The 24768-nt window shown below is 46.8% G+C and overlaps 1 protein-coding gene across 1 annotated transcript in view; it reads left to right on the plus strand.

The window, feature by feature from the left end:
* PLCG2 (phospholipase C gamma 2) overlaps nucleotides 1-24768 on the plus strand; it is a 151615-nt gene that overhangs the window by 35431 nt on the left and 91416 nt on the right. Inside the window, exons 3-5 of the mRNA XM_090261181.1 lie at nucleotides 15567-15710; nucleotides 17763-17856; nucleotides 18586-18633. Coding sequence (XP_090117307.1) covers nucleotides 15567-15710; nucleotides 17763-17856; nucleotides 18586-18633 — 286 coding nt within the window. The remainder of the gene's footprint in view (nucleotides 1-15566; nucleotides 15711-17762; nucleotides 17857-18585; nucleotides 18634-24768) is intronic.

The raw sequence follows: 24768 nt of genomic DNA on the forward strand, positions 1-24768 counted from the left end.
AAATGAGGAGAGGCTTAGGAACCTCTGGGACAACTTTAAACATGCCAACATCTGAACCATGGGGGTGCCAGAAGGAGAAGAGGAAGAGCAAGAAATTGAAAGCTTACGTGATAAAATAATGAAGGAAAACTCCCCAAATTTGGCAAAGGAAATAGACATACAAGTCGAGGAAGCGCAGAGAGTCCCAAACAAGCTAGGCCCAAAGAGGACCACACCAAGACACATCATCATTAAAATGCCAAAGGTGAAAGATAAAGAGAGAATCTTAAAAGCAGCAAGAGAAAAGCAGAGAGTTGCCTACAAAGGGGTGCCTATAAGACTATCAGCTGGTTTCTCAAAAGAAACTTTGCAGGCAAGAAGAGACTGGCAAGAAGTATTCAATGTGATGAAAAGCAAGGATCTACAACCAAGATTACTGTATCCAGCAAAGCTATCATTTGGAGTAGAAGAGCAGATGAAGTGCTTCCCAGATAAGGTAAAGCTAAAGGAGTTCATCATCACCAAGCCATTATTATATGAAGTGTTAAAGGGACTTACTTAAGAAAAAGATCAAAATTATGAACATTAAAATGACAACAAACTCATAACTATTAACAACTGAATCTAAAAAATAAAAACAAAATCCAACTAAGCAAACCAGAATAAGAACAGAATCATAGGTATGGGGATCATTTGGAGAGTTATCAGCTGGGAGGGGAAAGAGGGAGAAACGGAGAAATGGTGCAGGGATTAAGAAGCATAATTGGTTGGTACAAAATAGACAGGGAGAAGTTAATAATATAGGAAAGGGTGAAGCCAAAGAACTTACATGCACAACCCATGGACATGAACTAAGGGGGTGGGATTGCTGGAGGGAAGGGGGGTACTGGGCAGAGGGGAGCAAAGGGAAAAGAAAATTGGGACAACAACATAATCAATATGAGGGCTTTACCTTTTTAAAAAAAATCCTTACCAGAGGATATATTTATTGATTTTAGAGAGAAAGGAAAATGGGGCAGAGAGAAAGAGAGAGAGAGAGAGAGAGAGAGAGAGAGAGAGAGAGAGAGAGAGAGAGAGAGAGAGAGAGAGAGAAACATCGATGTGAAAGAGAAACATCAACCAGTTGCCTCCTATATGCACCACACTGGGGATCGAACCTGCAACCTAGATATGTGCCATGACTGGGAATCGAACCCACGACCTTTTGGTGTACGGGACAACTCTCCAGCTGAGCTACCCAGTCAGGGCAAGGGCTATACATTTTGGTGGAGGGCTTTCTAGACCAAGAGGGCTAGGTGAAGGATATTACCAGGTATGTGGTGGGTTCACCCCAGGGCTCTGAGGGGGTCTTCTGGAAACTGGCATCTTCTCTTGCAGTCTGTCCATGTCCCTCTGAGCCCTTTCCCCTGGCCACGGCCCTGTCGGTGCCCTGGAGGACCCTGAGCTGGTGCTCCGGCCAGTGTGGCCCTGTGCCTGCTGGTGAAGCAGGAGGGCCTGCTGCTGTGGGAGGTGTCTGCAAGCCCCAGGCTTGTTCTGATCACTGACAAGTTGAAGACATATTTCTGTTTGTTTCATCTAATGACTGACATTGGCAGTAGGAGCCCTGATTACTTTTGGCATCTCTCTCTGCCCATGGGTTCTTAGCTTCAGAGAAAGTACCCACCTTTAGCCAGAATCTAACCTGCTCACTCCGGGGTTTTCTGAGAGGCCATTATGGGAGCTGCTCACTGGAAAATGGAAATGGGGAGGAAAAGGGCTGGTCTGGCTGGTTTGCGGGTCTGTCTCTGTGAGACGCCCCCACATCACTGCCTTGTTGTCCTTGGCGCCAAGGCTCAGCCAGGTGGCCCTGAGTGAATGGCTTCACTTTCCTGAGCCATCTCTGGAAAATGGGGGCTTGTTCCTAAGGTTGGAGGGAGGATTCAGGAGATGGTGAAGTCAGCTGTGGCACCTAATAAATATTTTGTAAGGAGAGTCTGATCTGATCTCTGTCCAAATCAGGTGTTTTTGCCCTTGGCTTGACCTTGGCAGGGTTCTCTTTTCTGCTGGCAGAATTGGTAGGTCAGTCTCCGTAGGAGCTGGTGTGGGTGGCATTGGAAAGCACCCTGTCTCTGGAGCTGGACCAGTAGGGCTCAGAACCCAGCTCACCCAACCTGCTGGAGCCTCAGTTTCCTCTCCTGGAAAATGGAGGTGTTGATAATAGTGGCCATTCACCCGTTAGGACTGCAGGAGGCACCACTGACATGAGGGACTCTAGGTACTTGGCTGGTGGTCAAGAGACCATGAACTCTCAGAGCTGTGCTGCCTACAGGGGTGTCTGGGCTGGGATCCTTCCCAGGATGCTCCTGAGTAGAAGAATCCAGCAGGGCCCAGCTGGGCCAGGGTGAGGTCTGAGCACGGGAGGTATTTCTTGGAAAGGAACTCATCTTGCTTTGTGTTGTGGTAAAGAGTCCAGGCCTGGGTGCTAGACTGCTAGGGTTCAAATCGTGGCTGGGCCATTGTGGCCTTGGACAGGTCATTGAGTCTCTGCCTCATTTTCCCTGTCTGAGGGGTGTAGATGACCATTCCAGCCTCATGTAAGCACCTGTGTCAGAATCTGATACTGCTGCCTGGCTGTACTCGATTTTTCTATAAACATGGCTTCCCTTTCTCTTTTCTCCTCTTTGGTTTCCTCTGAACCCAAGAGGTCCCAGCATTTTCCATGGGAGGATTCAACATCAACCAGCCTCTAGAATTTTCTTTACCCCAAGTGGTCAAAGTTGAGATAATTGTCAAAGTTCTCAGAATCTTTCTTTTCCTGTAAAAATCAAAGGATAAACCATCAAAGTCGAAGAATGAGCGTATGTTTCTGTGTGGTGCTACTGGCCGGACTGAGGCCGCGAAGGTTGTGACGGAGTAAGAAGCTGTGGTTAAAAGGGGGCTTTGTGTTGGCTCTTCTGTGGGTGCTGAGAACTCTTGAATTCCTTGCAGACGTTCACAGAAATTGTGTTCTTGGTTGTCTTTGTCCTTTGCGAAGGGGTGGGCCCCCACACCAGGCCCAGCAGTGCCATTTCCTCCGGGTTTCAATGCCTGGCTTATCAGAAGGCAGCATGAGCATCTATTTCTGGTCTGGCTAGAAATAGTATGGATCCTGGCGGAAAGCAGAGCACAGCGTTGGCTTCTGGAGTGTCGACGTGGCCCGCAGGAAGGGAGTGGGGACTGCTGTCTCCCGTGGGCCCAGGGCAGAGCCTGCCTCGGGTGCCTTGGCGAAGCCTGGTTTCCAGAGAGTGCCCAGGGATGGTGACTCAGTGGTGGGAACGTGATTGCCTCGCAGATCCCTTGTGGCCTTGCTGACCATGTCAGGGAGAATACCTGTTTGGTACTTGCATTTTTTTCTCTCCTTTTTTCGATATCCTGCATTTTTTAATTGAAAATTTGAGATAATTGTTGATTGACGTAAAGTTGTAAGAAATAATACAGAGAGATGCCATGTAGACTTGACCCAGTTTCCCTCAGCGATGGCCTCTGCAAAGCTAGTGTGATGTCACAGCCATATTGACGGAACCCACTGCCAGTTTTATTCAGCTTTCCCCGTTTTACCTGTGCCGTGTGTGCTTTGTGTGCGTATTTAGTGCTATATAATTTTCTCATGTGTTGGTTCCTGAATCCACCACCACAGGCAATATTCAGAACAGTTCTATCACCACAAGGATCCCTCAGGTTCCCTCTTAATAACCACACCCAACCCCATTTCTAAAATTTGAACATGTCTCTTGCCAAAAGACCTAAGTATAATAAGATATAACATACATATGGTAAAAGACACAAATGGGGAGTGTAGGCTCAAATTTACACGTGACCCCCATCCTCCCCAGACTGCCCCCAGAAATCCAAGTCCTACTGCCCCCACGAGGTAACCACCACTCTGACTTCTGTCTCCATCTGTGAGTCCTGCGTGGCCCACTCGGCCTCACTCCCTCTAACGATGGCTTCTCTCCCTTCCTAACTCAGAACATGCTGTGGGCTGTGCCTTCGGCATCAACGGTCTCTAGGTAGAGTTTAGTCATATTGTCCTGTTTCCACTGACTTTATTTTATATTTCCTATTGTATAGGGTGGTGGAACAGGTTTTGTTTTTACCAAAGGCATAAGCTCATTCTTTTTTTGTTTTTCTTTAAGATTTTGTTTATTTCTTTTCAGAGAGAGGGGATGGGAGGGAGAAAGAGAAGGAGAGAAACATCAGTGTGTGGTTGCCTCTTGCGCACCCCCAACTGGGGATCTGGCCTGCAACCCAGGCACTTGCCCTGACCAGGAATTGAACCAGCGACCTCTGGTTCGCAGGCCAATGATCAATCCACTGAGCTACACTGGCCAGGGCCATAAGCTCATTCTTAAAATATATCCAAGTGAAAGGGACGAGTTGATTTAAAGACAATTATTAGACAAGCAGTACCAGCACTATGTAGATATGGCAAACTTTATAAAGTTGATAATCAAATGGCTGCAATTTGAGAGTGCCAGAAAACATACACAACTCCCCCCCACCAAAAATGAAACCAAAACCTAAAACACTGGTCTACTGGGGAAAAAGAAATCTCTATTTTATCTTTGTGCAGTGAGGCTCTTTTGTGTAATTTTGATGCACAGTACTGTTTTAAGGTAAAACAAGTGAAATATTTAAAAGGCTGTGCATAAGGTTGTAAGTCCTTCCTTTCATGCCTTAACAATTTTGTCATATCTGCGCACCACTTGTTCTATTCCTAATACATACCTTAAAATTGATTCACTCTTTTTCAACTTAAGTTTATATGGAAGACACTTGGGTCTCACATTCAGAGGGGCTAGATGTGTTTTCTTTCCAATTCACAATAAAATACATCACAATTAAGATATAAAAAACTGTGGGTACCATTCAAAGTTATTCTCCATATCACATGCACAAAATTATTCTCGTTTCTAGCAGGAGGGAGAAAACATATTTAAGTGGCATGATTATAATAAATATATAAAGAATTTCTTGATGGTCAGTGTTTGGGGTTTTAGCTGGTCAGGTCATAAAGCTGCTCATTCCTGCATCTTCCCCTGAGTGTGTAAACTGATACATGGCTATGAGAAGGTTCACTCTGTGTTCGAGCTGCCTGGAGAGTCTGGCTTACTTTGACCTCTGGCCCCTGACCTCTGACTTGCTCACTCTGACACTGGTACGGGTGGACACCCACAGGCATCGTAGAGGCACTGCTTCTAAACAGCCGTGGGTAAGGCAGAGCCGGTGGTTCCCGGGGCGTAGATTAGACCAGAAAAGCGGAGGAGGCTGAGCTGGGCATGCCCAGTTCCTGCTCCTGACTTTCCTGTCAGTCTGCTGCTGCCCCCTGCCCCCCCCCCCAGGGTGTCCCCAGAGGGAAGAGAGGCTTTTGGTGAATTTCTGTAGGATCACTTAAAACTCTTAAGCAACCATAAAAAAGTAGCAGACATTTTTGGGTGAATACAAAGCATTACAATGACAGGTACCTAATTATTTGAGTGTTGTTATTCTGAATCTCTTCATATGGAAAACATTCCCTACTGGCTGTCAAAGGAGTCTCAGCAATTGTTAATTATTTTAAAGATGAGGGCAACTCCCCTCCAGGCTTTAAAATAATTTTTAATATCTAAAACTCATAGAACAATTTACATCTTACCAAGTTCTTTCAGGTATATCTACCTATGGGATAGATATGATTTCCCCATTTTACAGATGAGAAAGTAAAGGCAAAGCCAGAATAAAGAAGCCCACCTCAAGATGTGTAGTTGGGATAAGTAGAGTTGGATTTAAAGCACATGTCTGCTAGATTCTTCTACAGTTGGGCTCTTTCTGCTCTCCCACATTAGCCCTTTTCTAGCCACGTGTTCTGCAGTGAACCTCACTTATTTATCTGGCTTCGAGGTCACATGCTGCTGTGTATGTGAAGTAACCCACCGCCCTCGGTTTTTACAGCAGGGTCCTTCACTGAGACATGGCAACACCCAGACGAAGTGAAACCACCAGCAGTGGTGAAGGTGTCACAGAAAGGTGGGAGGAAAGGATGTCATCCCAAGAGCTACACTAACCTTGACTGAGACCTCGTGGGAACCACAGGGTTTTTACTCAATGTAATTGCATCTTGGTTGCAGAACAGCTCAGTGAAGGAGATGCTGTTATCACTGTGTGTGCAGATAAGGGCAGAGCCGAGATGACTTGCCCAAGCTCCCACCTGCCACTGGGGTGCAGAGCAGGGACTTGAAGGTCTCTGCCCTCCAGGATGCCCCATGGGGAGGGCTCTCTCCTCCCCTTCATCAGGTTACCCCAGCCCTCAGAACGCAGCCACAACGCAGTCCCTCAGAGAAGTCTTTCTCTCCCGGGCTGGAAGGGGCCCTGGTGTTGACGGCGTTCTGCTCCTCTGAGATGTTTAGTGCGGTTGTCGGTTCACATGTTCACGTGCTGGTTTGGACAGGGTCTGTCCTGCCTTCCAGGCTCTGAGCTCCTGAGGTCGGGGACTGGGTCTGTCTACTTCATGCCCGCTCTCAGCAGGATCGCCGTCACTACCTGGCAGATCAAGTGACAGAAAGTAGGAAAGGAGGGTGGGGTTGCATGTGGGAAGGTCCCCAAACCTTGCTTGTCTCTTCTGTCCTTGAATCTGACTGGAGATTCTTTGAAGATACTTTGTTATTAAGCTTCTTTGCAGATGGTGCCTCTTGAGGTTGAGCGTGAGAATTGGGGGAAAGGTCACGTGCGTGGTGTGAAGGTAAGAGGATGTCCGGCAGCCTGAGGGGCCCCAGAATCAAGAGTGGAAGGAGAGAAGAGACGGGAACTTGAAGAACAGGGTCTTGAGGACACAGCCAGCAAAGAGGGGCTGCGGAGTCCGGCAGGGAGGGGCCAACCCCTGCCTGTGCGGGTGGGGAGGGTGCCGGAGGTCAGCCGGGAGGTCAGCCGGGCCAGAGAAGACCACGGTGGGGCCGGGAAGGGGGCAGGGTTGTGCAGAGAGGCCTTGCCTCTGTGGCTGTGCTATCTCACTTCTTCAAGCAGGAAACAGGGCTGCTGGGCCCCACCGCACCCGCGGGCAGGGTCTGAGCTCTGGCCACCACAGCGACTTTGAAAATAGTCGGTCATCTGAATGACTGTGTGTGCCCTTGGCAAAAACTCTCACCAGTGCAGGTCAAGCCACCCTTGCTGGCCATTTGCCCATCACCCTTTCCCCTGTAGCTCCTATTGGTGGTAATCTTTTTTTTTAAACCTTTTCTCATGCTTTTACACACACATGCACATGTATAAACATAGGCATCCCTTCTTAGCTGAGCCTAATGTGTTCCTGAAAACATGATGGAGAGCATCTTTTTGGACAGCATAATATATATTACATTATATTACATGGATACAAATAGAGTGTATTAACGAACTGATGAAAAAACCCCAGCCACCTTCCCTGGTGTTGCTTAACACCCTTAAACACCTTGAAACAAACCCTTCAAATATTTCTGTTGACAGCAATGAATACCTGATTATTTGACGCTTTAATGAACTTGTTACTGGGCATGGTTGTGAAAAGTATAAAAAGTACATATTATAGGATATTATAATAGATGGTATTGGGTCTGAAATTTGTTTATTTTTCTGTCCTCTGCTTTGTAATTTAAGAGACATGCCAATTAAATAGTCCGTTAAAAATACTAAAGATGTCATCTACATTGGACTCTGGTCATTTGCTTGTCAGAAGCAAATGCTGGGCTTGGGAAGGACTGAGTAAGTGGGCAGGCAGGACACACAGTTTGCCACACAATGGTTTTCAGCACAGAAGCACTGGCCACGCTGCTGTACCATTGCAGACTGATACACACCAGTAGTTTCATCGAGGCCTGCAGGTATGGTCCTAGAGCAGGTGTATGTGTGACCTGGGTGGGTGGTGCATATTGAGTGAACACCTTTTAAAAGTTATAGTGGATATTCAGATAGTGAGACTTTGAATAGCAACAGACACCTGTGCACAGTATGTGCATGCACATGTGTGTGCATACACATGTGGTCATACAAGCACATACAGACACAGGTGCTTCCATTCAGGATCCTATTTACATGAGCCATTGTGGAGTTTTTTGCACATCAGCACAGATGGATCTGCCTCTTCAGTTCCCACAACAGATACATTGAGAGACTGCTTTTTTCTTATGCCTTATGTCAGTCCTGCTTTGTTCAGTTGCATTAATCTTAGAAATAATAGCTAACAAGACAGTAGAAGTTACTACATCTTTATTAGTAAAATCATCAGGCACTATTTTAACACACACACACGCACACACATAGATCCACACTCATTTAATCCTCAGAGAGCACTTAGTGCTTTTGTCGGTCACTTGGAGGCACGGAGAGGTGAAGCTCCTGCCTAAAGCCACCTTGGATTTGAACCCAGGTGGGCTCGTTCCTGAGTCCATCTGCTCATCACCGGCCACAAGCTTCTCATGACTTAGAAGCTCCTGGGAACATGCGAGTTTGCAACCCCAGCACTAGGATGTTTTTCCAGCTGCGGATCAAAAAAGTGGTTTGGGATTAACCTGGTTGATGCTGTGGGCCGCACCTACCTCACAGCTCCCCACCCCGTGGGTGGCGGGATCATCACCCAGCAAGGTGCCCTTGAGTGATGCAAGGTCAAGTGAAGGACACATCAGCAAAAATGCCCAACAGGCCCCTCAGGCTGCCTGTGACCATAGAAAATCACCCCCGCTGGTGATGGATTTTCTTCTTGTGGTGATGGATTTTCTTCTTGCCTTCTTGGGCCTCCTGGTAATCAAGGGGGTGGCCAAGCGTGGACAGCCTGCTGGTGCCTGGGTAGCTGGCCCTTGCCCCGCCAGAAGCCCTGGGACGTGGCAGTGGCAGCTGTGAAGGGCTTGGTGGTGGCTTCACCGCCTTCTGCTCTTCTTAGAATCCCTGGCCACTGGCTTATGCTCAGCAGGTAACTTTACACCTACAGACAAGTGCCCTTCCTGGCTTAGGTTGATGGCTGGGAACCTCACCATTATACCTGTTGCCCTGAGGGTGTAATCAGTAGAGATACCCAAGAGAACTGAAAACAGGTGTTCAAACAGAAATTTGTACATGCATGTTCATAGCCACACTGTTCACAGCAGCCAGAAGGTGGGAACAACCCAATGTCCATCAGTGGATGAATGGATACACAAATGTCCCTCCATAGAAAAGAATGAGGCTCTGACATGTGCTACAACATAGATGAGCCTTGAAGACGTTATGCTAAGTGACAAGCCAAACACAAAAGGCCACATGTTATATATGATTCCATTTATATGAAATGTGCAAAACAGGCAGGTCTGTAGACAGACTTATATAGGGTCCAGTGTGGGGAGTGATAGCTAAGGGGTATGGTTTCTTTCTGTGGTGATTAAAGTATTTTAAAATGGACTCTGGTGGTGGTTGCACTAGTTTGTGAATTACTGAAAGCCATTCTGTACATTTTTTCATCTATTTTTATTTTTATTATTTTTAAAATCCTCATTCAAGGATATATTTATTGATTTTAGAGAGGAAGAGAGAGAGAGAGAAACATCGATGTGAGAAACATCAACTGGTTGCCTCCCGCTCATGCCCCAACTGGGGATCGAACCTGCAGCCTTTTGGTGTATGGGACGATGCTCCAACCAGCTGAGCCACCCTGCCACGGCTGACCTGTACATAAGTTTTATGGTACATGAACTATATCTCAGTAAAGATATTATATTTAAAAGAGAGAGAGAGAGAGAGAGAGAGAGTGCACACTGATATCTGTAATTTCAGACCCCCTGCTGATCTGAGGTCCCTTGGGCGAAGGCAGTAACACCTTGTCCCAGACCCCTGTAGTGGCTCTGCTGGGGGAGCCAAGAGAAGCTAATCACTTCAATAACTGGAACTTGTCCACATTCATCACTGAGAGATAGTGCACCTTTGACCCCTCAAAAATAACGAACCTGCATCCCATGGGGATGGCACAGAAACTGATAGCCTCACACAGCAGAGGCTGCTGAGGGCTGGCCCTGATTGCTGTAGCGTTCTCTTCTGCAAGTGCAAGGCAGCTTGGTGTGAGCACTGCAGCTCTCAGCCCACAGCAGGTGGGGGTCAGGGGATAAAAACCCCAGCTCTGTTGCTTCTCAGTGAGGTGAACTCTGAGGACTGTCAAGAATCCCTGAGGGCTCCACTCTAAGGTACCAGCCTGATGACAGCAGCCCCCTTCTCTGTTCCTTCCCCTCCTCCTCTCACTTCTTCACTCCCCTACTGCTGTTTTTGGAGACAGCTTCTCAAATAAATTGCTTGTGCTTAAGTCCTCGTCTCAGGCTCTACCTCTGGGGAAAGCCAGACCAAGACACCCAAGGGACCTACTTTGTTCATTCCATAGATATCTGAGTTTCTGCTCTGAGCCAGGTTCTGATGTAGGCGGCAGTGGGGCCCTGGTTGTGAATGGTCCCAGTCTCTCTTCTCCTGGGGCCTAGGGAGGGAGCAGATACACAGGTGAACAAATAAACTTATAAATGCAGATGGTGCCAGTGAGGAACTTCATAGCACAGGTGTAAATATAGCAGGACGTGTCAGTTCAGGGAGGTGGAGAAGGAAGGCAGTATGTGGAGAAGTCACTTAAATGAGACCTGGTGTGGGCAGGAGGCAGCACGCGCACAGGTGGGGTGGGACTTCTTGGTGGAGCACAGTGGGACAAGGGCTGTGTATCCTAATGGTGCTTCTCATAGTCACTTGCTTGACCACAAGAAGCAATGTAAGGTTTCTAATCCTGATTCTTCCACTTGCCAGCTGGTGGCCCTGGCCAAGGTACTTCCCCTCTCCATACCTCAGTTTTCTCAGCTGTACATAGGGACAGTCACTGTACCTGCCTCATGGTGTTGTGAAGGTTGAGAAGTCAGTGCGGAGGGCTGCCTTGGCTCACTCATATCACATACCCCTCTCCCAGCCGCTGAAGGCAGGGAAGACAACAGGCCAGCCTCCCTGCCTCCAGGAAAACTCACCTGGTGGGATCCATGCCCCACAGCCCCCGTGCCATCAGGCTGAAGACTCTCCACTGGGGCCACAGCTCTCTTCTACTGCCCCATCCTGCTCCCACACTCCCTTCTCCTCTGAGCATCACCCCCCCACCCCCAATAAACACCTGAGCAGGAATCCCTGCCTCACTGAGGCTCAGCTTCCAGGGAACCGATTACAACAACCTGGGAAGCATTAGCACTGTGCCTGGTGTATACTAAGTGCTCTGTAAGAGTTTTACATGATTCTTATCACTTTTAATTTTATCCTCATGGATGCAGCTGATATATCTAAGATTCTTGGGGGCCACAACCAAATACATCCAGTGAAGTGTCTGGCAAATGGTTAAAAGTATGATGACTGGATAGGTGGTCCATGTTCATGGATAGGGATGTTGAGTATGTCAGTTCTTTGGAACATGATCTGTAGATTCAACACAACCTCAGTCAAAATTCCAAAAAGTTACTTGGTGGCTGTTGATAAACTGATTCTAAACTTTATATGGAGAGGCAGAAGGCCCAGAATAGCCAGCACAATACTGAAGAACAAAGTCAGAGAACTGATGCTACTCTATTTCGAGACGTACTATGAAGCCATAGTTGTTAAGACAGTGTGGTTTTAGTGAAAAAATAAGCACATAGAAATGGAACAGAATAGAGCGCCTAGAAATAGGCCCACCCAAATATAGTCAACAGATCTTTGACAGAGGAGCAATGGCAATTCAGTGGAGGAAGCACAGTCTTTTCAGAAGTATGGTTAGTAGCCATTACTTCTCTGGGGAGGAGAAAGAAGGGCATGGTCAGGATGACGTAATGGAGGTGACCTGTGCTGGCCGAGGAAGGGGCAGCCCTCACCTGGCACAGGGCTGGCCTCTGAAGGATGTTTGCTTTCACCAAAGATCATCCAAAGTTTGGATGATCAGGGCCATTTGCATCATTAGGGTGGCTGTTATTTCGTTGTCTTTCCATCTCCCATGTTCCTTTCTCTCTGTCTGACCTTGTATGTGTGTTTGCATCTCTCTCCTTGTCTGGGTGGCTTGTCCTCTGTTTGTGTCTGGTGTCTCTTCTCTTTTACCCTGGTTGGGTGTCTCCAGTTATGTTTGTTCATATCTGTGTGCCTGTCTCTCTGTGTCTCCCCCTCTGTCCCATTTCTTGGTTTGTATCCCCATCTCCCTCTGTCTCCTTCCTCTTTCAACAGCTATTTATTAGGCTGCACTGGATACCAGCATTTCTGCTTAAGGTAGGGATACAGTGGTGAGGAAGGGAATGCCATCTAGGGAGAGTTCTGAATCCACTGCCTCTGGTCACTGCTGTGGGCAGAGGGGCTTGTTCTGTCTAATTGAAGGAGTTGGAGGGTTTTCTGTGAATTTGGTGGTGATTGGGTGGAGACTGGAAGGGAGACTTTGGAGCTAATCAGGCAAAGAGCATCAGCAGAGCCGACAGCCTGTGCTAATGTCTGTGGTGGGACCCACTGGAGGGTCTCAGAGTGGGCCGGTGTGGCTGGAGCATGGAGGGAGAGGGTATGCAGGGGTCAACCCTGGGCCATGGTTCCTAGTCCTTACAGCACTGGGACACCATTGAAGGTGTGAAGCCTAGGAGTGCCATGAGCATACCTGCATTTCATAAAAGTGGCTCTTGGGGGTGACTTCTGGCTACTTCAGAAGACCAAGTAAGATATGACAGTGGTGTTGGCCATGGAAATGGAAAGAAGTTAACAAATTCAAGAGCAGTTTAGAAAGTAGAATTGGTAAGACTTGGTGATTGCCTGAAGACAATGTTACAGTATCTGACAATCATTTTTTTAGTTACAAACATGTGTCAAATTTTTATTATAATGTTGCTGCAAAGAAAAAAAACCCACACTAGGGTAATTCAAAGATTCCCTCTCAGAGATATTTTATGGGCAAAGAGACTGGTTAGATAATCATTGTTAGACTAGCTAAGACAAAATAAAGAATATTTGCTTAAAGTCACTAGACTCTTGACTAGCAGTCAACTTGGGTGGGTGAGTAATCTCTGAGAACAAATGTTAATACCTTTCATGTTCTTAGGTAATTGCAAAAGCAGTTAAATCACCAGTACTGATTTCCTTCTAGAAGGCTGTGAATTTCAGAACACACAAAGGATCTGCATTTTGTTGTTTGTCTTGTGAGCGGAAGATACAGAGAAGAGATAAGATTTCAGATTTCAGGGTTGGGTGAAGAATGGGGATATGACCCCTCACCCCTCTACCTGCCCAAGGTTTATAGACACCATTCCCCCCAATAATAGGGCCATCTGTATCCGATCAGTCGTTTTTACAACTTTTTGTTTTGGAACAATTTTAGATTCCTGCAGACATTGCAAAAATAGGACGGTGTTTCTGTGTTCTGTTCATCCAGCTTCCCCCAGTGGCAACGTCTTTCATAACCATCGTTATCAAACCCAGGAAATTGGCACTTTACAATATTATGAAATATACTACAGACCATAATTGTTTCTTACCATTTTTTACATGCAATCATTTTTTGTTTTGTTTTGGAGTTGGTGTACAGTCCTATGGAATTTTACCACATGTACAGATGTGCGTAACCACCATCACCCACAGGGTGCAGAACAATTGTTGTTGATTTCACATTACGTCACGACTCTGGTCCCGCAAAGTGTTTTCAATCTAGCTAGACCCTGGTAAGAAAGCAGAAAGCGTAGTTCATTCCATCTTCTCTTCTATGATTTTATTCTCTGCGTGGGCACTCCTGCTGCTGCCTGTGAATGGCCATGAACCTTTTCTGCTCTTGTTACTGAACAAAAAAGGGGGGTTGGCTGCCTGCCACCATAAAATCCAAACTCGTGAGGTAGATGCTGATGAAAAAGGAAAGAGGTTTTGTTCAGGGGCTCTGTGTTCTGGGAGCAGGGCACACTCCCCATCTCAAAGTGCATCTCCTCAGCAAGACCAGGACAAAAGCCAGTGTCCAGAGTTCCTGCTCCAATTTGAAGTGCAGCCTTTTGGGGCCCACAGGTGGCTACAGAGCGGCCATCCGGAAGCTTAGCTTGTTCAGGGTTTGGTCTGTCTCAGGCTCCCTCCAGGAGGCCATGGTGGTTGCTGGGGTTGCCAGATTGCCTGCTCCTGGGGCAGAGAGCACAAACGCACCAGCGAATGCATCACCAGGTGGGCAGGAGCGCGAGAGCAGCCCTGTCCTGTAGGTCGTGGGCCAAGTGGCTGCTAAGGCCACATGGACCATGGAGAGAACAGGCAAGCCACCATGTGAATGCAGGTCTCAAGCCTGCCATGAGCAGGAGTGAGAGTGCCTTCTTTGTTCCCTTGGGTTTATATTCGCTTGGGTGTGGGATGGACCAGGTGCTTTCTCAGAATGACCAAACAGCTTTCCAAACTTTCACACGCTTTGGGTCAGTCCATTCCCTCCCTCCGACCCCTTTAGTCGTTTCTTTTCCCAGGCTAGACTGACAGGCCTCTTTGGTCCAGCACCTCCTTCTGCTGCCATTTTGATTTTTACGGCACAGGCGCCTGCCTTTCCCTGGTCCCACCCTCAGTCTGGTTCCAGAGGGGCTGTCGGAAGGGCTTTTTGCCTGCATGGTGTAGAAACCTCCTCCATCTTGGCAGGGGGGAGACCTCCCGGCTTCAACTGACTGTCACCAGCAACAGTATTGCAACCTTGACTCCACAGTGCCTCTGTTCACCTTCCATACCTCATCTGCCTTCTTCCTGGACCCTAGGTCAAAGCTGAGATCTCCTTCCCTCCCTTCTCCTTCCCAGGAATACCTCTCTTGCCTGTTTCTTTGTTTAGTGCAAGCACTGAGATGCATGTACCACAACTGTTACGGTTGCCAGGGACAGAAACTCATTTCACACTGACCTAAGCAAGAAAGAATTTATTGGGTCATGTAAGTAGCATGTTCAGGTAGAAGTGGCTTCTAGCTTGACTAGACCCAGGGGCTCAAATAGTGCACAAGAGCTTAATGGTTTCTTTCTACAGACCCAAATTCTGTAAGTCAGGAAGCAGCAGGAGAAAGTTTATTAATAGCTCTGGCCAAATAAGTCCCAGGAGGATTCTAATGGGCCTCGCTTGGGCCATGTGCTTGTCTCTGAACTAATCACTGTGCCAGGGGTGGTGGGCACCTTGGTCGTTACAGGACCCTCGGACCTGTCTTTGGCTTATTGTGGTGGGAGGTCAGGAGAGATGCATCAGTTTCATCTAGAGCACGAGGAATGTGTTCATCCCAGGAAAAGGTGCTTTTTTGACAGAAAAAAAGGGGAGGGAGGGACCAGTTGAGTTTATCTGTGACAGTGCATGGCTCACTGGTTATCCTATGGCAGGGAAGGGGGTCTCCCTTGGGTGGAGGTGGAATTCCTCTTTATTTCTATTTCCTATTGCTGTTGAACTATTGCAATACTTAGTGACTTAAAACAATAAGCATTTTATTTATTCGCACATAATCCTGCGGTCTGGGCCGGGCTGAGGGGCTGGGACAGCTCGCTTTCATTCTGGGGAATGAAGGAGCTGGGCTGTGTGTCTGGGGTGCGGCATGTGGCTGCGTCCTCGGAGGGAGGGAACGCCTGCTTCTAAATGGTTTGTGTTCATATTTTTTTAGTGGATATCATAGAAATAAAGGAAATCCGCCCGGGGAAGAACTCCAAGGATTTTGAGCGTGGGAAAGCGGTCCGCCAGAAGGAAGACTGCTGCTTCACCATCTTGTACGGCACCCAGTTCGTCCTCAGCACGCTCAGTCTGGCAGGTGGGTACCCATCTGGGCGCCTTTCTCTCTCCCTCTGCCTCGGTTTCCTTCTTAGGACGTTTTCTGGTAGCAGGGTGCTCATGCCTGCCTTCCCACTAATGCATCGTGGGGGCATCGTGGTTTTGAATCCTAACCCTTCTCCCTCCCAGCTGCGTGCCTTTGGGCAAGCTACTCAGTGCTGACCTCAATGGGATGTCATAAGGATTATATTAAGGGCCTGCCTGGCTCATACTGAGGGCTGAAGGCAGATTACAATTTTGTCCAGCAGAGTCTGGTCTACACTGTTTTTTCAACTTAGTAGAACTGAAGGAACTGTCCTGAAATCTTATGTCTCACATAAGTAAACACGCACACACACAGTATACATATGTGTGCAACCCCACATGCATGTGTGCTTATCTTGCACATGCATAGACATGTGTATCTGGAGGTGAGATTTCTGGTCATCCCTGTGAATTCACCAAAAAGCCCAAGAGGCCTCCGAGAGGCCAGGAGAAGAGCTGTGAGGAAGCTCAGGCACTTCACTCAGGAGCAGAAGCTTGGAGCTACCTTCACATCCAAATCCTAGAACTGTACCACAATCATGACTGATGAGCGAGAAAATAAATGCCATTAAAGTACACAAAGTGGGGGGAAGTTTTGACAGGTGAGTGAATTTGGAGACATTTCATTTAGGGTCAAATAGCTGTCATTGATTCAATCAGTCATTCATTTTTTCATCCGGCATCTCCTGAGCACATGCTCTGAGCTAGGTTGTGCCAGAAGTCAGTGGGGCTCTAAAGATGAATGAGACACAGTCGCTGCCCTTAAGGAGTTCATAGTCTGTTTGGGAGACAGATGTGAGGACAGAAACTGCGATAAGAGCAATAGTCCAAGCATAACACGGTGTGCTGAGGAGTCAGAGCGTCTAATTCCAGGGGTAGCTTTACAGAGGAGGTGACTTTTAAACTGGGTTTTGAGGCATCAGTAGGAGTTGGGAGGAAAGAGGGATGATGGTCCAGGGAGAGGGTATTGTATATACAAGTGCTTGGACTGGGGAAAAAGCAAGAGAATATGGGAAATGCTGAGTGTATGTCTGATGGGTGGTGTGTGGTGGGTGGCAGAGACAGGTCAGGAGGGAGAGGGGCTCGTGACTGTGAATCTTCAGAGCTGTGTCCATTTAGTGTCACTTCAGGGTGAGCCTGGCTGCTATTCTTAGTAGGGAGACCATGAGAACTGAAGCAAGACTTCAAGCCCAGGATACCAGACTGTTTCACTCCGGGGTCCCTCTTCCATAGCTCTGAAATTCAAGGTCAAGTGGGAGATGAGCAAGATTTAGATTCAGATCCCAGCTTCTCATTTGTTGGCTCTGGGACAGGTATCTTAACCTTCTGAACCTTGGTTTTCTCCTCATCTGCATGGGAAGAATGAGAGCAGGAATGTTGGCATGGTCCTGTCTGAACTAACAAGATACCTGGTGGTTAGAGGTTTAATAACTCCACCAGGTGCTTGCATTGGTAGCTCCATTCACTGATGAGAAAATGAGGCACAGAGGGGTTGAGTAACCAGCTGAATGTCACACAGCCCTGAGTGGTGCAGTGGGACTTGGAGATGATGCCAAGCTCTTGACCACCACTTGTTGTCTCTTCCCTCATGGGCACCAGCATCACCTATTTTCCACCCTCGTCTCTGGCCTCGGTTGGAAATGGGAGATGCTGAGGGCTGCTCAGGATTGTGGTACAAGTTATTCCAGGCCCTGCATCTTATTCATTAGCATAGGGTTAAAAGCTAAAACTCCTTAAAAAAAAAAAAAACCTACTTGTCACCTCTGCTGTAGAAGGCTCATAATGGATGGGCACATGGCCTCATCTTGGACAAAAAGCAGGTCTTAGAACCATGAGGCCATGAAGGAGATGGGTGCCTTTCTGATATCCTCCTGCAGAACTACAAATTCGCACAGGCTTCTCCCACTCCCACGATCTGTATGGGGCTGGGAAGGCGGGAGGCCAGGGTCTCTAGGCTGTGGTCTGCCCGGGGTGTAACGCAGCATTTCTGTCCTTTTCACCTCTCCAGCCGACTCTAAGGACGATGCAACCAAGTGGCTCTCGGGCTTGAAAATCTTACACCAAGAAGCAGTGAGTGCGTCTACACCCACCATTATTGAGAGGTACTGGCTTTTGCCCATTTTTCTGACCTCACTGATTCATTCATTTATTCTGCTCCCTTTAGTCAACAGGGGCAAAGGAAAGAGAGTTGAGACATTGCATTTTGGAGGCTCATGGACTGTCCTGTATGCAGTAGGTGCCCAATAGTGGCTCTGGGCTCTCCAGTGTGTCACATGACAGGCTCTCAGTAGGGTCCGTGGTCCGGGTCTGTTGGGGTGAACTGTGCACTGAAACAAAGACAGATACCTGCTTTGGTGTTATATTTGAGGGGAGGACCAGAGCCTTCCTTCTTAAAGGGTTTAAGAAGGCATTAGCTGACTCATCAAAGGAGAGGCAGATGCAAGGTCCAGAGTTCTCCACCTGCCACTCAGGCCTGGCCAGTCCGTGTGGTGGATGTCTCGCTGGGATTGGTGTGTGAATTATTGTTGCTCCACAAGCCCCATAAACCAAAGCCCTCCGATTTCCACCGTTTTTCTTACCAGCTTTTTTGGGATTAACAGATATTATCAGAGGGAATCACCAGTTTAAAGAATGTCAGCTTCTACGAGCTGAAGGGGCCTCTTGTCTCAGCTAGGGCATTTTGACCGCAAGGAGGAAACTGTTTTCCAATTTAGAAAGCTGGAGAACTCTTCCCAGTTTCCTTTGTTCCTGTCCCATAGAATTCAGACTTGTTCTATTTTTTAACTTTCTCTCTCCATCCCTTTGTGTGTGTGTGTCTCAACTCTTCCCAGTTGGCTGAGAAAGCAGATTTATTCAGTGGATCAAACCAGAAGAAACAGGTAAGATTTGTTCACATTTTTGTGGTTTTCTCCAGATGACTGTGGACTGTGATTTTCATTCTTCCTTTAACTGTTCTGAGGGGGTCAGATGGATCATGTTTTGTGCTGTAGAAAGGTCCTCATAAGGTCATATTTAACTTACAATGAGCTAGATGCCGTGCGAGGCGCTGGAGGTGGGTAGCCACAAAATCTCCCCGTGGGGAGCCGCATCTCAGTGGAAAATTGGAATCCATCTGCAGAGACGAGGTCTCTGTCATGGAGCATTTGGACCTCATCATTTCGGCCCTTACATTTGAGCACCTTGTGTGCCCTGGGGAGACACAGTGTTGCCACAGTGCCTGCCCTCACTTGGTGGCGGGAGAGATTGGCCACACAGAAGTAAACCAAGTTAAATGGCGATGGTTCTCATGGCTGCGCAGACCTGAGATGGCCACATGATAACCTTTAAATCGGTGGACTTGACCTGTACACACAACAGAGCGTCCCGGAGGGGTTCTCTGTCGGCACACACAGTGCTCAGTGCCAGACACTTTTGTTACACACGTGGTTTGTCCTTGGATGAGGCTGTGTCATTGCCTTATGGGTGAGAAGTCAGTCCTGCTTGATGGACAACTGGTCCTTTATTATATTTGTGAATAATGCTGCCATGAAAACCTTTGGGGCTAGACACCTTTTTGTTAACTTGTGTGAGGAGGAGATGAGCAGGATGACACCCTAGAAGAGGAATACCGGGAGCAAAGTGTTTTCCGGTCTAACATTTTGAGAGAGGTGGTAGTAACGTGTCCTCCCGCTGCTGGTGCCGGAGAGCTCCCGCCCCTGTGCCCTGCAGCCCTGGGCTTTGATGTCTATTAGTCTGATCGGTGAAAGGCAGCAGCGGATTATTGCTTAAGTTTGCATTTCTTTATTTGTGGGTGAGGTTGAAGATCCTCTCGCCCATTTTTCCTTAGGTAGGAGCCAGTTCTTATTAATAATGTAATAACAACTGCCATTTCTTGAGCATCCAGGTGCTGGGCTAAGCACCTTAGAATCAGTGTCTCATATTAGCCTCACGTCAGACTTTTTTTTTTCAATTTTCAAATGTTCTCTCCTTCTGTCTATTAAGATATGTCAGTATCATATATGAGGCAATAACTAACCTCTACAACCCTCCCTCTTGTTCCTGAAAGTCTTCCCATCTCTAAGGCACCTCTGTGTCACACCAGTGTCCCCTGTCACTCGCCGATTTCAGAGTTTGGGGATCCTTCCACGCTCTTTCTACACATAGCCGACGGCCTGACGAGGAAACAGTAACCACGAAGTGCTGAAGAGTTCAGTAATGTTGTTAGGTCAGCCAGTAGCACACTCAGGGTCCCTCTGCTGTCTCACACAGCATTCACCGTGTGGCCCCACATCCTGGGACGTGCTCCGGCGTCACAGAGGTGGCTCAGATGAGGTCCCTGCGTTGGAGGGTTTTGTACACACTGGCCTCTTTCAGCCCCAGAAGTGGTGCCTCCTATGAGTGTTTCCTTTCTCAGTGGCTGAGGGGTGACTCATAGTTGAGATTGGCACAGGGGTGACAGATGGAGCCTCCTGGGCCCTCCCTTCATGCGGTGGCGGTACAGCGTTGCTGATTTTGTGCCGAAGCCCGCATCTCCACCTTCTGTTGTCAGGACATGGCTCTCTTACTCAGAATGGATTCTTGCACGTCGTTCTTAGAGATCTCTCTTTCCATCACCTGGTCCAGAAATCTTCAGCAGAGAGGAAGTCTGTTTCTGGAACCTGATTCCTTCTCCCTCGCTTACTGCTCCCTCTCCCCAACTTCCCTCCCATCAACATGTGGAATGTCCCACCTTTCCTGTGGTTCTGTGAGGCCCCAAGGGAGTTTCTCAAAAGGCACTCCAACCGAGAAGCCAATGAAAGGGCAACTCACTTCTGCCAATTTCCCCTCCTTTCCGGTCTCCCACTACTAATCCGTTTCCCGAAGGAAAACAAAGGAGCAATAGAAGCAAAGGGAAGACTCAAGGCAACACGAGGCAGGCTCAGCTGGCCCTGCTCAGGCAGTGCCCAGCCCGCAGGCATTTTCCTTGGCCTGAGCACCTGCTTTCATTTTCCGCATCTCTAGAGACAAAATGGTAGCGACTGGCATTTGCTGAGAACTTGCTCTGCAGCAGCCGCGGTAACTGAGTGCTTTACTTCCTAATGAAAGGCTGATGGAATGCTCTCGGACTGGTGAGCGAGGGACCCTTTGATCCATTTCATGATTCCACTGAGGCCAAGAGCAATTAAATAACTTGTCTATAGCTCTGGCTGGATAGTTGGTTAGAGCATTGTCCCAATATGCCAAGGTTGTGGGTTCGATCTCTGGTCAGGCCACATACATGATCAACCAATAAATCTGTAAATGGGTTGAAGAGCAAACTGATGTTTCTCTCTCCCCCTGCTCCTCAAATCAATGAAAAAAAACAAAACAAAAAAACTTGTATACACAACCCACCTTGTCAGGTGTGGCACCCGGAATTGAGGCTCACCTGTCAGTACTAGACCTCACCTTTCCTTTTCATTTTTCTTTTTTTTTCAAGTATATTTTATGGATTTTGCTGTTATAGTCATATCAATTTCTTTTCCCTTTGCCCTCCACTGCCCAGTACCCCACTTCCCTCCAGCAATCCCACCCCCTGGGTTGCACATATAAGTTCTTTGGCTTCACCCTTTCCTATATGATTCTTAACGTCCCCCTATTTTGTACCAACCGATTATGCTTCTTAGTCCCGGCACCATTTCCCCATTTCTCCCTCTTCCCCCTCCCAGCTGATAACCCTCCAAATGATCCCCATACCTATGATTCTGTTCCTATTCTGGTTTGCTTAGTTGGATTTTCTTTTTATTTTTTAGATTCATTTGTTGATAGTTGTGAGTTTGTTGTCATTTTAATGTTCATAGGTTTGATCTTCTTTTTCTTAAATAAGTCCCTTCGACATTTCATATAATAATGCCTTGGTGATGATGAACTCCTTGAGCTTTACCTTGTCTGGGAAGCACTTTATCTGCCCTTACATTCTAAATGATAGCTTTGCTGGATAGAGTAATCTTAGTTGTAGGTTCTTGCTTTTCATCACTTTGAATGTTTCTTGCCAGTCCCTCCTGCCTGCAAAGTTTCTTTTGAGAAATCAGCTGATAGTCTTATAGGCACCCCTTTGAAGGCAACTCTCTTTTCTCTAGCTACTTTTAAGATTCTCTCTTTATCTTTCACCTTTGGCATTTTAATTATGATGTGTCTTGGTGTGGCTCTCTTTGGGTCTAGCTTGTTTGGGACTCTCTGTGCTTCCTAGACTTGTATGTCTATTTCCTTCACCAAATTTGAGAACTTTTCCTTCATTATTTTTTCAAGTAAGCTTTCAATTTCTTTCTCTTGCTCTTCTCCTTCTGGCACCCCTGTGATTTGGATGTTGGCACGTTTAACGTCCCAGAGGTTCCTAAGCCACTCCTCATTTTTTTTTCAATTCTTGTTTCTTCATTCTGTACTGGTTGACTGTTTATTTCTTCCTATGTTCCAAGTTATTAATTTGAACCCTGGCTTCCTTCCCTTCACCATTGGTTTCATGTGGATTTTCCTTTGTTTCACTTAGCCTAACTTTCTCTTCTTCCCTTATGCGTTTGCCATACTCAAGCATCTCTGTCAAGTCTGTGAGAATCTTTATCACCACTGTTTTGGACTCTGCATCTGTTAGGTTGGCTATCTCCTTGTTTCTTAGTTCTCCCACTGGAACCTTGATCCATTCCCCCTTTTGGGCCATACTTCTCTGTCTCCTCAACTTGACAGACTCCTGTGTTTGTTTGCCTCTGTGTCTTAGGTAGAGCTGTCACACCTGTTATATTGTAAGGGGCGGAGCCTTAGGTATTCGTCAGTGTGTGGGGGACCCTTTTCTCCATGTTGTGGTGCTGTGTGTGGGGGAGGGGTCTGAGAGGAAACAATGCCGCTTGCTCAGCACTTGTCCCTTTTCCAGGCACTTCTCCCACTTCCGTATGGGACTGGCACATCTCTAGCTGTTGCCCTGGCTATGGTTCCCAGAGTGGGTGGGTCTGCGGATGTTCTAGGACCGTGGGGCCCCTTTAAACAAGTGGACTCTGCTGAGAGATCGGCAGTTTCTTCCTCTGCCCCAACCCCCTCTGGTTTGCCCAGTCAGAAGCAATGAGGCTTTATTTTCCCTAGCACTGGAACTGTGAGCTCTGCAGTCTTATCTGGTGCTGGGAGTGCTCCCCAGGTGTCCCTCCTGACTTTTTAAAATGTGTGACTACACTTTCCACATGCAGGCCACAGCTGCCATTTCTGCCACCACACCACATCATCTCTGCCCCGGCTCTGCCCCTCCTACCTGTCTGTATGAGTATTTCTTCTTTATATTTTCGTTTGTTGGACTTCTCATGTAGCTCGATTTTCTGGAACTTCTGGTTGTCTCTAGTTTTGAGGTAGCTGTATTCCTTCGTAGTTGTGGAGGGAGACGCAGTGTGTCTGTCTATACCTCCATCTTGGCTGGAAGTCCTTTTTTCCCCTTAATTGTGCTCTTGAAAGCTGAGAAAAGGCAAAAACCTTTCCTTCCGCATGCTGACCTAAAGTAAGTTATTATTTAATTTGTTTTATTTTGCTAAAATATACATAACATAAAATTTATCATAGACTTCCTTTCTGTTGAAGGTTCTGGACCAGCTGTTAGAAAGACAGATCTCTCTGAAGGACTTGCAAGAATCCATCTGAGCAAGTGTACACTTTCGTAAGATTAAGTACATTCATTTCATGCAGCCATCAACACCATCCGTCTTCAGAACTCTCTTCATCTTGTGAAACTGAAACTCTGTCCCTATTAAACAATAAATCCCCATTTCCTCCTGCTCCCAGCCTCTGCTAACTTTCATTCCGCTTTCTCTCTGTGCATTTGACTGCTCTGGTTACCTCATAGAAGTGGAATCTTACAGTTTTTGTCTTTTTATGACTGGCTTGTTCCACTCAGCATAAGGTCCTCCAGGTTTGTTCGTGTTGTAGCCCATGTTGGAATTTCTTCACTTTGTAAGGCTGAATAATATTCCACTGTATGTATAAATCACAGTTTGTTTACTGGTTCCTCTGTTGGTGGACACTTGGATTACTTCCCCTCGTTGGCAGCTGTGAGTATTGTTGCTGTGAACGTGGATGTTTGAGTTCCTGCTTCCGATTCTTTTGTGCGTTACCCAGAAGTGGAATTACTGGATGAAATGACAAACCGCCATACCGTTTCCACAGCAACTGCAACCATTTGACATTCCCACTAGCAGTGTATAAGGGTTCCACTTTTTCCCACATTCTTGTTGACTCTTATTACTTTCTTTCTAATAGCCATCCCAATGGGTGTGAAGTAGCATCTCATTTTGGTTTTGACTTGTGTTTTCCTGTGGCTAGTAATGTTGAGCATCTTTTCATGTGCTTCTTGCCATTTGTATAACTTCTTTGGAGAAATGTCTTTCAAGTCCTTTGCGCATTTAAATATTTCATGTTATGATTTTAATACTCATTGAACTTCTAAGCACTGCCCCTTGGCTAGGTGCTACACAACATTTTATTTTTCATTTTTACACTTTCATTTATTGTTTCCTTTTTAAAAATATGCACATGGACTCTCTTTTTTAGATCAATAGCAAAACAAAGTTTATTAGGTAGCACAACCCAGTGCCAAATGAAATTTAGGACAACACATTTTTCTGAGAGTTTAGAGGAGGAAGTGAGGACATGTGGGTTGGAGTGCTTCAGGAAATCTTTAAATTTAGATGGATTTGTTCTGGGAATTTAAGTTTGGGTAGGAATTAGAAGAGAAGAGGATGAGGTCCTCCTGACATCTTTCTGGGGGTTTATTCAGTCTGGCAGTCCTTGTCACTCTGCGCTCTTTCTATTATTCACTGGTTGGTAGTTTAAGATGTTCTCTAAATTTTCTCAAGTGCCATTGTATGTCTGTGCTTCTTGTGCCTTCATCTATTTTTAATTTAAAACATTTTTCATTTTAAAATTAGTTGATATACAATATTACATTAGTTTCAGGTGTACATCCCAGTGATTAGACATCATATAACTTACTGTGTGATCATCTCAATAAATCTTGTACCCATCTGACATCATACATAGTTATTACA

Source organism: Furipterus horrens, unplaced genomic scaffold (assembly GCF_987537825.1).
Source record: "Furipterus horrens unplaced genomic scaffold, mFurHor1.1.pri manual_scaffold_13, whole genome shotgun sequence".
Taxonomy (NCBI): Eukaryota; Metazoa; Chordata; class Mammalia; order Chiroptera; family Furipteridae; genus Furipterus; species Furipterus horrens.